Below are 19355 nucleotides of genomic sequence, written 5' to 3'. Positions count from 1 at the left end.
TGATGAAGCTAGCATTTCTAATACAATATTGAATAGTAATGGTGATAGTGGGCAACCTTGTTTCACTTCTGATGTTATTGGGAATGGTTCCAGTTTATCCCCATTATATATGATGCTTACTGATATTTTTAAATAGATGCTACTGAAAGGAAAAGTCCATTTATTCCTATACTCTCTAGTGTTTTTTAATAGCAATGGGTGTTGGATGTTATCAAATGCTTTTTCTGCATCTATTGAGATGATCATGTGGTTTTTGTTAATTTGGTTATTGATATAGTCAATTATGCTAATAGTTTTCCTAATATTGAACCAGCCCTGCATAAATCCTACTTAGTCATGGTATATTATCCTGGGGATGATTTTCTGTAATCTCTTTGCTAATATTTTATTTAAGATTTTTACATCATATATTAGTCATTTTTTGAAAGAAATTTTGGACACAAAAGAAAGTGAAAATATGGCATATTTCAATCTGTTTTCAGATGCCGTTGCTTTTTTCTCTGAAGATGAATTGCATTTTTCATCATGAATCCTTTGGGATTGTTTTCGATTATTGCATTGCTGAGAATAGCTAAGGGATTCACAATTGTGTATTTTCATATTTTTAAAGTCTATCCTTTATCTTTTTTTCCTAGGTGGCTGTTGTAAAACTAAAAAATGCTGATAAAGTATTTGCCATGAAAATATTGAATAAATGGGAAATGTTAAAAAGAGCAGAGGTAAGATTCCAAATACTTAAGACTTTATATACTATTTTAGACATTTTTTTAGATGGCAAATTTTTAAATAAAGAAGTGGGATTATAAAATAGGAAAAACCAACATTTACTTATAATAAAATTTTAATTAAAAATATACTACCACTTCAGTCATGTACTGGGTATGAATAACATTATTTCTTATAAGTCTTTCAGAGTTGTTTTAGATTATTGTGTTGCTGAGAATAACAAAGTTAATTCACAGCTGATCATCCTACAATATTACTGTTACTTTGTAAACAGTACATTTCACTTTGCATGAATTAATAGAGGACTTTCCAGGTTTTTTGAAAGCATCCTGCTCACCATTTCTTATAGAACATTAATATTCCATTATAATCACATATCACGTTTATTTAGCAATTCCCCACTTGATAGGCATGACCTCACTTTCCATTTCTTTTCCCTGGGAAAAGAGCTGCTATTGATATTATTGTACATGTGAGTCCTTTTCCTTTTTTTGCCCCTTTTTGGGATGCATGCCTAGTAGTGTGATATTGTTAAATTAAATAGTATGCATGATTCAAAATCTAATGGTTTAAAGTATTCTTGTTAGAATTGTGTGTAAGCTGCATTTTTTTTTTTTTTTTGGTGGCTTTGCTTATAGATGTTTTCAAATCATTCTCTTCTGTGTTGTACTAAGTTTGATAACTCTTTTTTGTGGTTTGCTCATTCTTCCAGCGTACCTCTTGGCTTTGGGCTTTATATTAGTTTTGGGTTTTACACACTTCTGGTGTAATATCTGGCTTAAGCTTTTGTCCTTCTACTTTTTACTTTCACACCTCAGTTTGAGGACTGGCAAGTTGCTAATACTCTGAAATTGGTGGGATCCAGGAAGAGGACTTTTCATGTCCTTCAGTACTGAGCTCTACAAGTTTCTGCTCAGGTTTGTGTCTTTTTAACTTGTGTGTGTTTGAGTTTCAGTTGGTTGCTGCTAGACCTCATCAGTGCTAGTCCTCTAAGTTTTTGCACATTCAAAGTGGCTGAACTGCTGTATATAGTTTTGGTCTGAAACTTCTTGCCTTGGTTATTTCACTGTAGACTTAGACCCTTGGTTAAAGGCTAAAAACAGCCTTTTTTGCTCCATTGCTCAGTCACTTACCTACATTTTTTGGAGATAACAATAGCTTTTTATTTTCAATATACATGCAAAGCTAGTTTTTAGCATTCACCCTTGTAAAACCTTGTTTTCCAAATGTTGGATCTCCCTTCCTTTCCTAGACAGCAAACCAGTATCTGTTAAATATGTGCAATTCTTCTAAATGTATTTCCACATTTATCATGCTGCACAAGAAAAATCAGATTAAAAAGGGAAAAAATGATAAAGAAAAAATCAATCAAACAACATCAAAAAAGGTGAAAATACCATGTTGTGATCCATATTCAGTCCCCATCACCCTCTTTCTGGATGCAGATAGCTGTATTGCAAGTCTGTTGGAATTGACCTGAATCATTTCATTGTTAAAAAGAGTCACATCCATCACAATTGATCATCACATAATCTTGGTACCACTGTATACAATATTCTCTTGGTTCTGCTCACTTCACTTAGCATCAGTTCATGTAAGTCTCTCCAGGCCTTTCTAAAATCATTTTGATGATCATTTCTTATAGAACAGTAATATTCCATAACATTCATTTATCATAAATTATTTAGCCATTCTCCAACTGATGGGCATCAACTCAGTTTCCAGTTTCTTGCCACTACAAAAAGGGCTGCCACAAACATTTTTGACATTTCGGTCCTTTTTTCCTTTTTTATGATCTCTTTGGATTACAGACTCAGGAGAAGTACTGCTGGATCAAAGGGTATGCACAGTTTGATAATTCCAGATTGCTCACCAGAATGATTGGATCATTTCACAATTCCACTAAGCATGCATTAGTGTCTCCTTTTCCCTACATCCTCTCCAACATTAATAATTATCTTTCCTGGCATCTTAGCTAGTCTGAGAGGTATGTAGATTATCACATTTCTTAAAGCTGTTCCTGCCCATGCTCCCTCACAAATGCTCCTTTTCCTGATATGCTGGACAGGGTATGACAGAGTTGCAAAATGCCATTTAATTCTTGTGTTGAACACTAGTTCAGGGTTCTCTTTCTATTCCATTGTTTCCTGCGTTGGGACTTTATCTTGGTCCTTTTTCTGTTGTTGGTCCTATACACCTTCATTTTGTCCAAAGTGCTGTGCTTCTGACCAGCCTTGGTTCAAAGTATCAGCAAACTTCTCTGCCTTCCTAAGCCAACTTTGACTGGGAAAACAAAGAAACAAAAACAGCCTGCTTTGACTTTCTTTTTTTTAAATAGCTTTTTATTTTTCAAAATGCATGCAAAGATAGTTTTCAATATTTACTCTTGCAAAACCTTGTGTTTCAAATTTTCCCTGCCTCTCTCTTTACTTCCCTCCTTCCCCTAGACAGCAAGCACTCCAACATAGGTTTAACATGTGCAATTCTTCGAAACATATTTCCACATTATCATGCTGCATATCAGATCAAATATTCGATCAAAAAGGGAAAAAAAGAAAGAAAAAAAGAAACAAGAACAACAAAAAAAAGATGAAAATACTATGTTGTGATTCATATTCGGTCCCCATAGTCCTCTCTGGATGTAAATGCTCTTTGGATCACAAGTTTATTGGAATTGACCTGAATCATTTCATTACTGAAACTGCTTTGACTTTTTAAAAATCACTTTCCTGCTTAGAATTCATTCTGGTGTGTTTTCTGACTTGTTACAAAACAGGTATACTGAGTTAGCTATACAAAAGTATTACTTCTTACTCTGTCAGCTTGACTCTGCCTCCTTAAATTGGTTTTAAAAATCTTTATTCTTTTTGACTTGTGTACAATTTACATTTTTTTGTTTATGATTTTGCTTATAGATTTTTTTTTTCATGTTTCTCTTTTCCTATATTGGCGACTTTAACTTTCCAATCATTATGACCAGGGAACTTCTTTATGGTGGGCTTCTCTTCCTCTTCCCCCTTTCTTCCTTTCTACAGATTTGCTAGGTTACCAACACAGATTCTTTACTGTGGCCTTTGTTGATGAGCCCTGAGCACTTTAAGGGGATGGGAGATAGTCGTGAGCAGAGGAATATCTGTCCTGAGGTACTGGCTTTTTTATTTTCTTCTGCTATTTTCTCAACTCATTCTGGAGGCCTGTAAGTTTTCAGTGATTCCAGATTAGTGTGATCTGGGGTGAGAGATCTGAGATACCTTTCTAGATTTAGTTCTATAAGTTCCTGAACCAGGTTTGGGGTCTATTAACTTATCTTTGGTTGGGTTTTAGTAGACTTTTGATGGATTCACTCTTAGAGTAGTGGGAGGTATTGCAGTTTCCTGGAATAATTGAATTGTTGGCCGCATTTTGATTTGGGACTTCTGACCTAATTAATCCATTGTAAGCTTAGACATTAGACCAAAGGTTAGGCTGAGTGCATTCTGCTCTGTTCTTAGACTCAGTCACAATAGCCATATTTCCCAATTTTTTTTCTTGCCAAATACATAGCTAGGATGGCCTACACTTGAGATCCTTCCTGGATATGTAATCTAGAATTGGGGATAGACAACAGAGCCACCAGATGGCATCAATTCTTACACCCAATACTAGTTTAGGAATCTTAGGATTTTTTCTTGATATCATGCCCTCATGCTTTATTTCATTCTTCTTTTCATCCTTGGGGCCAGGAATCCTCTAAGCATACCACACTCTTGGCCAGCCCTAGTCCTTGTATTAGTAAAATTCTCTGTCTCCTCAAGCTGCCCTGAAATGGAAAAATAATTCACTAACTTTTTCTTGGCTTTCCTGATCAGAATTAGTTTGGAGTTTTATTGGGATTGTCATGGAATAGATGTGTTGAGTAAGCTAGGCAAAAATGTTCCATCTCATTATATACCATCTTGATTCTGCTGCAAACATGTTATATTATGAAGTGAACTTTTAACAGAGGTGTGCTGGAATCAATTCTAGTTGAAGAGCTGATCGTTAAATTGTGAGCATTTACAACTTAGAAATCAAATCAAGGCTTGATTTATTATTTTGTTTATTTACTCTGTATTTAAAAAAGAAGGAAAAAAAGTTAACAATGCAGGTTAAATTTAAAAGGATGTTGTGTGTACATTTTTTTTGGGTGGGGGGAAAGAACCTGGTTTCATTGTAGCTTACTACTCTATAAGATTATTTATAGTTAATATTAATCTATAAGATTAATATTATTTCATTATTTTTAGATCTAATGTTCCCTACATTGATTCACAAAATTTCATTCAGAAATTTTACAATATTAAAGCTGAGGGAAGTCTTAGAAATTAAAAACCTTAGTTTGCCCCAGGTAACATTGTACTGTAGACCATTCAGCTATCTAAGTTTTTCCTGGTGCTTTCTTTTCTCTGAGGCCTCCATATGTCACAGGTAAGACTTGAGATCCAAAGAAGGAGATGGAAGAATTTATTTAACATAGAAATTTTTTTTAAGAAGCAAGAAACTTTTGTAGTAAACATTGTGCAGATTGGTAAAAAAGAAAAAAAAATTGTAAGCCATTTTTGTCATTCTATGGGTCCATGTATTAAATGATTGGCAAGCATAGATCTTAGCCCTATCCCTCTCTTTTTAAAGATGAGAAAATAGAACCCCAAGGAATCACTCAACAAGCATTTATTAACTATTATTTGTCAGGCAATGTGTGGATACTAGTATAAAGAATGAAATAATTCATACTTAGAATGTGTTTGTACTCTAATCAGAGAAATAACAGACTAGATTTAAAAGTAAGAACCCCATAAATATAAAATCAATCTATCTATCTATCATATAAAATAATTAAATAAAGGATAATCTGGAAGGGAAAGCACAAGCGCTTGGGAAGATCAGAAAAGATTTCATTTAGATTATGGTATGTGATCTTTATCTTTTTTCTTTTTTTACTTTTCTAATTATATTCCTGAGAGATATTAGCATCCATGCACACAAATGCATAATTATTTTCAAACCTTGCAAAACTTTGTGTTTCAATTTTTTTTCCTCCCTTTCCTCCCACCCCTCCCCTAAATGATGAGTAATCCAATATATGTTAAACATGTGCAAGAGACTCCAACAGTAAGAGAGAGCTGGAAGCCAAAAATATTCTGATAAAGTAAAACAAAAAACAAACAAATAAAAAGGAGGGAAAAAAAAAGAAAAGAAAGTAATTCCCAGAAAGGAAAAAGTGGGATAGAGATAGGGAAGAGCAGCATTCTGAACAACACTGGGGCAAACCCTTAAAACTGCAATACTTCAATTAAGAAAGCTGCATGGAAGCCTTAAAGACAGTAAGCATTGAGATTAAGGAAGGAAGGGAGAGATAAGAGTGAAAGGAGACAGATAGAGGGAAAGAAAGAGAATATTATACTTCAAAGAATAGTAAAGTTATGGTTAAAACTAGTCTTACATTTTTTGAACCTAAATATTAAGTTAATTGATGGACCTTGCTTATTCTGCCTTTACAACTTCATGGTTTATTACCTCAAAGCTTCAGAAAGATTTATACTGTTATTAAAAAGGAAGAAGAGAATTCATAGATGTTCTCTGAGCACATGATAAACAGGTTAAAAAAAACCCTATGTGAGTCCTTTTAGAATAAAAGAGATATCACTTCACTCAAATTAATGACAAATACATACTATTATATTTTTCAAAAATAATGTAGACATAGCCCACAAAAGAGGTAAAATCCAAGAAGAAAATTAAAAGACCGTTCTTGGACAACTGCTACATAAACTTTAAAAAAAGTTGACAAAAAAAGAGTTCAATAAATGCCTGAATCATGAGGATTTTTTGGTGGAAAATAGATTTGTGATGATAATTCAGAACCATGTTATTACCTCTAGAAGTTACAAATGAATTATCAGAGGAGAAAAAAAATGGTGACTATTGTATAAGAAGATATCGTAGTGTGTGTGTGTGTGTGTGTGTGTGTGTGTGTGTGTGTGTGTGTTTGTGTGTACATCCTCCAAATAATTAGATGTGCTCATGACAAGTTTTATATATCTAAATCTCACTAACTTTTAACATATCAAATATTCAAAAATTTCCAGACTATCTAGAATGACAAACTAAAAATACAGAGTCCTGGTGGAAGAAATTAAAACAAAATATGAAAAGAAGGAGCCTATTGATTTGTTGGCTGCACGAGTTGTTGTGACAGTTCTTTGCATGAGTTTTGAGGTGGTTTTGCCTTTCACTTATATTCAACAGCCCACAATAGTTCACAAAATGTAAAATTCAAAAGAATAACAAAATGACAAATTGTTTTGGGTCTATTATCTGAATGCCAATGAAAATGATTGATTCAATTGCATTTGAGACTCTAAAAGGATAACTGAATGAACATGTTCCATGAGCAGTTGCAAAGATAAAACTTATGATCTAATGATTAATGATGAATATTACTGATGAATTAGTAACAAATATTAGATTAGTAATGTATAACTATATGACCTTGAGCAAAGCACTTAACTTCTCTGGCCCTTAGTTTCCTAATTTGGAAAGTGAGAAGGATTGAATTACTGTCATAATTTCTACTTAATAATCCTTTGATTCTGAGTATTAGGGAATCATTCTTGACAGTTTAAACAAGGTCATTTCTCTAGCATGATTCTTTAATTTACTTTTTATCCATAAAATATGTAGTTTGAAAATTGGCTTAATTTCAAAGCTTTTAAAATTATATTGAACATTAGGATTCATTAGATATCTATCTATGCTTTTACAGGATAAAGAAGATATAAAAAAGTATTCCTTTTTGATATCCCTTGACTCTACTCTTTGAACTGATTGAAAGAACATCTGGCTGTCATAAAGTAGTAGCTTTAAGTTTGTATTGTAAAATCAAGTTGTTCTCTTCATACTTAAAAACCAATAATTCTCTGCAAATAGTAATAACCACATGGGATCCGGAACTCATTTTTTGGTTACTGGATTTTTAGAGGAAGTAATTTTAAAAGAGAAAATATTTGATTTTTTTTCAGATATAGCTATTGCTTAACTATACTGCTTAATTTCTCTCTACTATAAGTAAAGGATTTAATAGATTCAGAAACTACTAAAGTACTTGTTGGAATTGCAAAGATTAATAAAATATTTTATGCTATATGGTAACATAGAAGTCTTCATTTATGTGCCAGGCAGTATACTAAACATGAGACACAAATTAAAAAGATAGGAGTTTATATTCTAATTAAGGAGAGTTTGGCTGTAGGGCAGATGGATCTTAGGAGGATGTGGCATGTTGGAAGACAAGTCCTAGGAATGTGAGAGTACAATAGCAGATTTGATGGCAAAGCCTATTGCACCTACAAAGCATGTTATAAAGACTGGTAGTTCAGTATCTTTTTTGAAGGTTTGTAGTAAGTGAGTCCCATTCTCATTAAGTGTTGTTAATGGATATATTTCTGATGTATGTGGGATCTCAATAATTTATAGGACTGTGGATAACAGTAGAGTCATAATATAGTTGGGGGAGGGGGACACAAAGTGCTTAAAAAAAACCTTAGTGGTGAGAAGTAAGGAAAGTGCTTCCTGGCATTTGCTCTTTCTATGTCTTCAGGCCACTGAGATCTGGATAGGTAGGCTAGAGAATGGGAAAGGAAAATCCCTTATCCCTACAGTACCTGTTTCTGCTGGAACATTGGCCATAGTACTAAATATTTTAGTGGTACAGTTATAACTGTCCCATCTAATTTTGTCGATTATTATTAAGACTAAAGTAAAATATGATATGATAGAGAAAAGGTACATTTAAAGTTATTTAGAACACTAAAAGCCAGTAAGGACTTAGGTAGGTGAGTAATGAGAAATAGCATAATATAGGGGACAAAGATTCTGCTTCATTTTAAGGAAGATTTTAGATTCATACCTTGCCTGAACATTTAACATTTCAGTGATTCTATAACATTTATGACCTTCCATATTTCTGGAACAGTTGTGCAGAAGGTGCTGTAATGCATTGGTTAAAGGGAGTTTACTTTCAGAAGTTGCCTAAAGCAATTGCAAGTCAACTTCCTCACTCTGTCATTATGAATTATGAGTGGGGCTATAGAGAAAGAAATGTGTCTTATTTGTTAGAACTGGGTAAAATAAGTGAACAGGATAGAGTAAAGTGAAAGCAGTGAAAATGGAGAATAGATATCTGGATTTGAAAGAAGTGAAGGATAGTTAAGAAAGTGACCAAATTAAAATATTTTTTGTCATATGTAGACGATAGAGATAAGTGTTAAACAATTATCTGATTATAAATTTTGGGAAGTCACATTTTAACTAATATTTTAAATGTTAATATTGTGCAATATTTTAAGTATTTAATTTTGGATTTTGCTATTGTAACAAAGACTACTGTTGTAACAGTTCAAATGGAAAGTTTACCTATATATAAGTTCCTCTAGATGTAGCTATTGGTAGATAATATTGTACTGATTGTTATCAAGCCCCATAATACTAAAGGGCTACTTTACTGTGATCCATGGTCACTCAAAAGTGATCAGCTACAGTTTATAAAGCAGAAAAAAAAAATTAAGTGGATAACTTTTTTTGTTTAGACTTTGCATTCCTTCAATATCCATGTCTTAGATAGACAATCTAGATGAATTAAGTAGATGAAGTTAAGTAGACTAGATTTTACTTGTGAAGTAGTGAAATGTTTCCATTGTTCTGAGTTGCTTATAGGGATTGAATTTTGGGTGGAGATGGTACAGCAATGATTTTTCATGCTGTATTCAGATATTATATTGTACAGAATAGGTTTACTTTTAGCAGTATGTTTTGTTTCATTGTTTAATTTTTATAAACTGGAAAAAAATAGTATTCTGATTATGTTGTCTCAAAGAGTAAATATCACCTTTGAGTGGCTTTAAAAACTAAAACTTTTTTTTTTTAAAGAACAAATGTGTCAATATTTTTCAGCATATGATAATTGCTTTTTTTTTTTAATTTTTTTTTTTAGACAGCATGTTTTCGAGAAGAGAGGGATGTACTGGTGAATGGAGACAACAAGTGGATTACAACTTTGCACTATGCCTTCCAGGATGACAATTACTTAGTAAGTATCACATTTGTGTACCTTATATTAGCAGTATTCATTACTTCTTAATCAGTTGTTCATTTAGAAGGATTAGGCTTATGTTTGTTTTAAGTTAGTTTGGTATAGTGATAAAATACTGGACTTGGAAAATGTTGGTTGAAATACCAAGTGTAACATTTGCTACTTGTATGATCTTGGTAATTCACTTAATCTCTATAATAATGCTTTGGGTCCAAGTATAGTAATTGACTGAAATACCCAAATTAGGATTTTCCTCCCCATTCTTTTGTAAAAGCAGCACTTTTGTCTCTTAAGTTATTTTGGCTAAATCTACTTGAAGGCAATCCATTGGGTTTGTTTGTTTTACCCTTTAATCCTCATATCCATTTTGTTACCTTGTTCCCTGATTTTGGAGTTTTAACTTTTCTTATTAATTCCTTTTTCTTTTATATAATTTTCTAGTTCTTCCCTGCTTTATTTTTTTTTTCAGTTAAGTAGATAAGTAAAATATTCTTTTCCTTTCCTTCTCTTGACCTTGTTTTGTATAGGTTTTTAAAATGTTCATTTTTTTGTACCTTTTTTCTAAAAGGATTTTTTTCACTTCATTCTTTTATTTCTTTTAAAATATTTTTCTCTTAGTTTAGATAGACTCTTCTATCTGTTCTTTAATTCTTGGCCCTTATATTATAGATTCCCTCTTTAGATTCTTTATTCCTCAAGGAATTTGTGTGTCTAAGGTACCTATTTTAAGCTCTCTCTTCTTAATCATTTTTAATTATTATCTTGAATATATTGGCTTCATCTTTCTTTTTGTGTTATTCCTTACCATTAGAAATGTCAGTTTCTTCAAGTAATAGGAAAGATAGAAATATTGTATCATGGCACTAGTTTTCCTTGATTCTTGATTGTGCAGTTTTTATTCTTCGTTATCCCCAATATCTCTGCAATTCCAGCATCTCCCTTCATCCCATTTCCCATGAAAACTCCATTCTGGATCCATGATTTCCATATTTTTGATTGCCAGTTGCATTTAAGAACTCTTAATTCTCCTTCTATTGCAGGAATAACGATTTCTCTAAATACCAAATGCTACAAAGTATACATATTGTCTACATTGTATATAAGTGCCTTATAGAATATCTTTCCCATTCTTTAGTGGGATCCGCTCACACCACTAAAACATGATTTCCTCTGTCCTTTCCCATTGCTTTAATTGTGTTTTTTCACTTTACACTTATTTTCCCATAAAATGAAGAAAGGAATTTTTTTTTTTATGGAAAAGATACACCAAATGAAAAAAACAAAGCATATAATAAAACAAGTAGAATAGGATTGCATTAAAGTAAATTGTACACAAATAACTCAAATAGCAAGGTGTTCTATTTCTTCAGAGGAAGTATAACAAAAAAAATCTAATTTCAAGGAAAAACTATTAGAGAAATAAATGGAAGAAGACATCTTAGTTTTATAATTTTAAATATGAATAAATTAAATGAATTAAATGAAAAAAGATAATGGGAGAAGCTTATAATTTTTTGCTTACAAGAAACACTGCTCACAAAGAAAAAAAATAGAGTAAAAATGAAAAGGTAGAACAAAATTTGCTATACATTGAATGAACCCCAAGCATAGGAATTAAAATCATGCTTTTAGATGTAGCAAAAACAAAAATCTTCAACATAAAAATAGATAAATAAGGAAATTGCATTATGCTAAAAAGGAGCCAAAGGAAACTGACCACTATCAATATTAAATTTGAATTCTTTAAGTACTTTAGCATCTCAATTTCTAAAGAAATATTAACAAAAAGACATAGTAATACAGTAATGCAAGAAAATTTCATTGTCTGTTCTTCACTTTTGGACAACTCTAACAGAAAAATAACTCCTCCCCTTCCCCAAAATTGCATATATTACTTAAGGAATTAGGATTAAAAGACTCTCCATCTCTTTTTAACATAATTTCTCTGTTTCAAAAGAGAAGCACCGGACCTCTCCAAACCTTCGCTCCAGGAATGTGCAAAGCTCAGCCCTAACAACAAGTCCTACATCGGGAATTACAGTAAAAGAATTAGTAAAAAAAAGAATCCCGTCACAAAAAGACTGGGGAAAGGAAGAAGGGAGAAGGAAACATTAGTAGGGGAATATATTAAGAGAGCATTGTTTTGAGCAAAAACAGACTCTCATTATAGATGTGTAAAAACTCTTTTTTGAGGTGACAAAGAATAGAAATCTGAGGGAAGAAACCATCAATTTTGAAAAATGCTAAACAAGTTATGAATATAAATAGTGTGATATAATATTATTGTGGTAAAAGAAATAGTGAAAATAATGGCTTCAGAAAAATCTGAGATGATTGTATAAACTGGTAAAAAGGAAAGTTCTCCAATACCTGAAGAACAATTTATATAAAGACAATTATATTTTTATGCTGTGCTTTGAATGATTTTGTATGTATAGTGATGACATCTCTTTACCTCTCACATTTCATAATTACCTGCTGTGATTCCAGAGGACTAATAATGAAACATGATACTCGCCTTCAGAGAGAGAAAAGACTCACTCTGTAGAATTGGATATATGTATGTATGCATGTATGCATATTTGTTTGTCTATATAAAATTTTGGAGATAGTCTTAAGTTCCTCCTTCCCCACAAATGTGATAGGGGTCTTCCTTTTCTTTTGTTCTTGGTGATGGAAAAGAGGGGTCATTGGGAGGTTAAGAAGGTAGATTTTTACTGTTTGAAAAAAATTAATTTAAAAAATTAGAAAAGGATTAATAGAATTAACATGCATTTTAAAAATTAAAAGCTAGCAGATAAACCTAAAATAAGTAGAAAATCAGATATTAAAGATATTAAAAGTTAGATAAGAAATAAATTTTAAGTTAAGAAATCTATATAAATTATAAATAAAACTAAAAGCTGATTCTTTGGAAAGATTTGTAAAATCAATAACTCCTTACCATCTAATTACAAACAAGGAAGCAGAAAGTCAAATAAAAAAACCAGACAAGCTGAAATCTCAACAAAATTAGAAGAAATAAAAAGGTTTATAAGAACTTGCTCTGCAGTTATACTAGATATACTATATATACTAACAAAACTGAGAATACACAAAAAATATAAATTACTGAATCTCACAGATAAGATAATGATCTTAAGTAATCCAATTTTAGATAAAGAAATAAAATTACATGTCAGCCATATTAATATTGTTTTAGATGTTTGTATATCTATTTGTATATATGTATATGTATACATAAATATATCCATGTTCAACTGTAGCCTGTTTGGGGGAGATGAGAGGGAGGCAAGAGGAAAAAAAGAATAAAGTAAAAATTGCATGGCAGAAAACAAAAGAAAACCTACAAGGAATCAAAGAAAATTTCTTGATGGACAGTTCTGAATACAATGTCTTCTATTATTATATATGCTTTCTTGAAATGGAAATTTATTGTTACATATTTTGAATACTTTCATGTTCTGTTTACAAGACACAATTTTTTTCTTTTTTTCCTGTTTTTTATTTAAGTTTTAAATAAATAAATATACACACACAAAAGAATAGCCATAAATGAACTAATAAAGAAAAATACTCTTGGTCCTCTCTGGGTTCATAGTAGAATTCTATCAAACTTTTAAACAAAAATTAGTACCAATATACACAAGTTCCTCTTAAAATTGAGAAATAAAGAACTCTTATCAAATTCCTTTTGTGAGACGACTTTTGTTCTGACTCTAAATCAAGGAAGGATAAAGCATAGAAAAATGATGAACTAGTATCATTAATGATTATTGATTTACATATTTCAAATCAACTCTTGTTAAACAGATTACAATAATTTATCCCAAGAAATCATTCATTATGACCAAGTTGGATTACTATCAGGGATGTAAGGATGGATCATTTTTAGGAAAGAAAGCAATATAATAATAAAAATTATTATCTCAATAATTGTGGAAAATACCTTTGAAAAAGGATAGCACTCATGCTAAGAGCCCTGTAGGTTAGGGACCTTTCTTGATCTTCTTTTCTCTAGAAAAGGTAGACTTAGCAGTAAGACATAAAAGGATCAGCTTTCTCATTGTCACCAATAAAATCTGCTGATAGTTGCTGTCACTCAGTGGGCAGATAATGGTCAAAATACATTTATAGAGTATTATTTGTCATGCACTTTGCTAAGTCTGGGGGATTCAAAGATGATAGACCCTGCCCTTAAGAATCTCACAGTCTAATGAGGGAGACAACATATAAAAAGGCTGAAAAGCCAGGCAGGGAAAGTTATAGCAGGGAGGTGATTATCTTACAAGAAGACATGATGAAGTCATGCAATTTTCTTGGGAAAGGTTGATTTCATTTTACAGAATGATGAGTTTCTCAAGCTAGAATCTAGGAAAATAACAGAAAATGGTGAAGGGAATTCAGTGGAAGCCATCTTTAGATATGGAAAAAGATCAAGGAATACTTCCCATTCTCTCCAACCAGAGGGAGGGAGGGACTTCAGGGTTAGAAAATGCTAAGTTTTGAGTTTCTGAGTTGATTTCATTTTGTAGAATGATGAATTTCTAGGAATGATGAAGGCTAGGAAAATGGGAGATGAAGCATTTATATAGTCTTTACTATGTGCTAGGCAATGTGATAATTGCTTTTTTACAAATGTTATTTTATTTGATCCTTATAATAATCCTACAAAGTCAGTGCTATTAGAATCTCACTTTCACACTTGAGGAAACTGAGGCAAGTAGCTTTGTCACACAGCTAGGAAATGTGTCTGTGGCTAGATTTGAACTTGGGTCTTTCTGACTCCACATTTTGTGCTATATCCATTGTACTACCAACTGTATGAAAGAGTGTTGGGGAGAGGGAAAAGGATTAGGGGACAGAAAGGAGAGAGAGGGATAGGTCAAAGGATAAATGAAAACTGTTAATAGCCATATGAAAGAGACATATATATATATATATATATATAATGAGAAATGTAAATTAAAACAGTTCAGAAGTTTCTCCCTTAACACCATGTAAATTGATTATTCTCTTTTGTTATCTTTTTCAATGTTAAAGGGTCCTTGGGAAGATAAGCACACTCTAGAGTATTGTTGGTTTAGTCCCCAAGTCAATATAACTGTTTTAGAAATCAGTTTTCAATTATGAAAATGAAATGCCTAAAATGTCCTTGTCCCTTGACCTAATTTCACTGTTGAACTTATACCCAGAGAGATAATTTGTAGTTTAAAAAAATCCTCATATGCATGAAAAAATATTTATGGTAACATATTTTGGGATAGTTGTGATGACCATGTACTTAAAATCAGCCAGAGTCAGGAATTCAGGTTAAGGGGAAAATCTTCAATCTTTATTCTTTTTGAGGTGAAGGGGGATTGAGATAGCAATATGGGCAGCTGCGACAGGAAGCCAGCCAGCAGAGGTGAAGGGGGATTGCAGATGAAGGGGGGTCACAATAGCAATGTGAGCAGCTGTGTCAAGAAACCAGCCAGCAGTCTCTCTTTCCGCTTCCCTTTCCACCCCACTGCCTCCACCCACCAAAATTGTCATTTCCTATACAACACATCAGGACTTGCACAAAGAGTGGGCGGGGCCCATTCTTTCTCCAAGCATATATATTAATAGAGTATAGTCCAATTACTATTTAGCCTCACGTGCTTGGGACCTCAGTGCATCAACTTGAGCCTCAGCCCATTACAAATAGTGAAGAACTGAAAATAAAGTCTTTGACCATTAATTGGGGTATATATAAACAATTTATGGCATGTGAATGTAAGGGAATATTTCTGTGCTATAAGAATTGTTAAATATGATAAATTTTTAAAAGCATAGAAATATTTATTTGATGCAAAGTGAAATGGAACCACAAAACAGTATACAAATGTAATGCCGGAGAAAATGAGGCAGGAGAGAGATTAGAGAGTTTTTAATATTTTATTAATGGGAGAGTAAGATTGACTGGACAGGACTCTCGTCTCAGATTATCCAGTCAGACAGAGATAAGTATACCGGGACCAAGGAATCCATATTGGTCCCAGGGCTGGAGGACCCAAAGAATCCAGCGTCCAGCATACAGCTGCCAGACGCCATTCTCCAGCCATGAATGGAGGAACCCCAACTTCTTAAATACCTTTTTGGAGACAGAGAAAGGGAGGGAAGGTTTTTTTTATCAGGGAGGGGAAGCCATAAAACCTAAAAATTCCAGAGACAAAGAAGTAAAGATATCATGGGTTGATCTTGGAATATTTTAAGGGATATTGTAAATCCCTAAAAGAGTCAGGAGAGCTACTCTTTTATCTTGCTAATTTATAACCCAAGAGCGAATAATCCTTAGTTTTACTGGGTCAGAGACAGAATAGTTAAGGTAACTGAGACAGGGAAACTGAGTCAGGACAGTTAAAGAAAACTGTGGCATAACACAAATTGATTACAACAAAATAAACATAAAGAATAACCACAAAACAATTAAAAATGTTACAAAGTTGTACTGACTGCGTATTTAAAATCAGTCGGAGTCAGGAATTCAGGTTAAAGGAAAAATCTTCAATATTTATTGAAGTGAAGAGGTGAATAAAGATTGCGATAGCAAATATAGGCAAGAAAGATTGCGATAGCAAATATAGGCAGTTGCGACAGGAAGCCAGCTAAGAGAGAGAGACAGGAGCCGAGCGAACCGTGGCAATGGCTATCCCAAAAGTCTCTCCTCCCCTTCCTTTTCCACTCCCCTGCCTCCACCCACCAAAATCGTCATTTCCTATACAACACATCAGGACTTGCACAAAGAGTGGGTGGGGGCCATTCTTTCTCCAAGCTTACATATTAATAGAGTATGGTCCAATTACTATTTAGCCTCATGTGCTTGGGACCTCAGTGCATCAACTCAAGCCTCAGCCCATTACACAAAGTTACAAGCATGACTCCAAGAAGAGATAGAAGACATTGTGTTGTTTCTAATCAGTTGTACAATCTTATTGGTTCTACTTCCATATTTCAGCTTTGTGCTTTTCTCTTTATTCACATAGCTATCATTTTAATTGATGCTTCTATTATCTCTCATCTGGACTTTTGTAATGTTCTCTGTTTCTGTTTTCTTGGGGTCTCTGGAAACAGTTTTTATTTCAGTTCAGTAATCACCACAAGAACAGCCAGGTGTTAAAGTCCATTTGCTTTATTATTTCCTTCCTGGGTCTGGGTAGGTTTCTGGAGAGTCTTTCAAACTGGCTTTAGTCTCAGTGGAGAAATGCAGGAGGAGAACCTGCCACCAGGAGCCTTATTGAAGGTGGAAATGAATTTGTCTCCTTGGCTCTGAGAGCTTCTCCTCTGTGGCTCTCAGTCCCTGCTTATATGTTCCACACTGAGTATAAACCAATCATTATATCACTAGGAAACAATTATTTGCTATAAGATTAAATCAATCATACTGAACTTAGAGAACTATTAAGCACCATGCTAAACTAGATAACCATTGTCTCATCAGTTTTACTTAGTACCTTGTGAGAATCATTTTTTCAAGTTCAGAGGCCTATAAAAGACTTTTGCCATAGTCTCCTTATTGGTGTCTGTACCTCAATTTTCTCCCCTCTCCAGTTTAGCTGTATAGCTTCTTTATGCAAAACTTTAAAATTAAATTTAAAAATGACTGTTTTCATGTTTAAATGTTATAATTCATATATACAGTAGTGTGTATATATATATATATATATATATATATATATATATATATATATATATATATATATATAATTTAGTCTGGCACAGGATCCTTCTTGAATCTGGCTGAAATAAATGGGTGACAGTTCTTTCAGGGAACATGCTTTTATTGGATATCTATGATAGCTGGCTAGAGGGGCCAGGATATATAAAACATGTACAACTGAGCAAAAAGTAAGGACTATAAGTATAGGAGTGTCAAGTGCATAGGGCTTCTGATAAAACAATGAGTGTAGTAGTAGATCAAAGGACATGGTCACTTGTCACAGGACACTTGAAGGGAATTTTAGTAGAGACAATATATAATGTTCTCTGCCCCACCCCCATATTTTTTATAATCATGATCAGAGCAGTAAGGGGGCAGCCTCTACCGTCAACCCTCAGTAGAGTATTAGGAATGTCTTTCAACATAGTCATCTTTCATTATTGTTTATGCATGTTTCAGGAGGTCATTATTTCCAAACCCCTAATGGCACAGGCAGGTGGACTTGGATTAGATGGCAGGAATGTTATCCCTGCTGCCCACTCAACCTTAAGAGTAGATAACAGCCTTTGAAGTGAGGAGGATTGGGTTCAAAGTTTCTGCTTTGTCTCATGTTCTCTCCATTCCCAACCCCCATGTGATAGCTGGTTGTGGAATTTGGCATTGAGTGGGACTGATGATCTAACTGGTTTTTTGGTTGTTGGTTTGGAGGAAGTTTCCATCAGCACCCAAACTTACTCAATTTTCAAAAACAGAGAACCAGTCTTAGAAAATGCTGCAATAGAGAAGTAGTAGAGAAAGAAAAAATGAATCTAGGGAATTTATGTTTCATTTCTCCATAGCTTTTGAATTCCTGGACTTGTATTCCACAGATAAATTGATGTAAAACCAAGGAGAAAAAAAATGAAAGCTTGACAAGAATGAAGGGAATCAAGATAGGTAAAGAGGGACTATAACCAGACTGTATACTAAAACATGAAAAAAGCTGCTCTCTCCTCTTTATTTTCATCTTACTGTTTCCCTATGCTCTACCCTTACCCCACCCCTCTTCCACTCAGAAAAGCATTTAAGAGTCAAAGAGTATGGTGAGGGAGAATCCTGAGTTTCAAGTTTATAGAGTTTCTTCAGAGATGAGTAGGGAAATTGGCCCCTAATTATTAGCTCCTAGCAATATAACTCATTTTTAACCTAGTTGTTGCTTTGTTCTTTTCACAGGCTAATCATTCCAAAATTTTCTTAGATATTTCTTTCCAATTTATAGGTTTAGGAATCTGTCCCTTCTCTCTTGTAAAACAGTAGAGGTAAACATTTTTCTATGCATAGTCAGTACTTACTCTTGTTTCATCTAATCAATTTATTATCATCTATTTAATTAAATTATTATTGTTAGTGTTTGGAATTCTTCTTTTTACCCACATAGGATTTTACTTACTTTTTACTGAGTGGGTTATTTTTAGTTGTAAATCTTTATCTTTTTCCTTCTAGAATATTTTATACTAAATTTTCTACTTGTCCCAACACTAGACCACTCTTTTCTGCCCCAGATTTGTGACCTGAAACTGAATAATTGACTATAGAACTTTCAGATGGCACCTATTCTTATACCTATTGTTAATTCAGGGATATCCTGGGATCTTTAACAGTCCTGTTAGCCTTCTTTCTGTCCCTGAGCATTAAAATGCTCCCCACCCTCTCCATATATATTCCTACTCAAACCTCTTCCCTACTGTATCCAAATCTATTTTTCTATATCCCTAATATAAAAAAATACCTCACTGTGACTTTTTCTTTACTTTCTAGATCAGAATATAGATCTATGTCATCTCTGTATAGTAAAATCCT

General features: G+C 33.3%; 1 protein-coding gene across 13 annotated transcripts in view; it reads left to right on the top strand.

Annotated features, from left to right (window-relative positions):
• The window catches only part of CDC42BPA (CDC42 binding protein kinase alpha), a 347897-nt gene that overhangs the window by 132096 nt on the left and 196446 nt on the right, over positions 1-19355 (top strand). For all 13 annotated transcript variants that reach the window (XM_051993437.1, XM_051993436.1, XM_051993439.1 and 10 more), the window contains exons 3-4: positions 636-719; positions 9737-9832. In XM_051993437.1, the coding sequence (XP_051849397.1) occupies positions 636-719; positions 9737-9832 (180 nt within the window). The remainder of the gene's footprint in view (positions 1-635; positions 720-9736; positions 9833-19355) is intronic.

This window comes from Antechinus flavipes, chromosome 4 (genome assembly GCF_016432865.1).
Source record: "Antechinus flavipes isolate AdamAnt ecotype Samford, QLD, Australia chromosome 4, AdamAnt_v2, whole genome shotgun sequence".
Lineage (NCBI taxonomy): Eukaryota > Metazoa > Chordata > Mammalia > Dasyuromorphia > Dasyuridae > Antechinus > Antechinus flavipes.
This window is presented reverse-complemented; position numbering and strand designations above follow the sequence as displayed.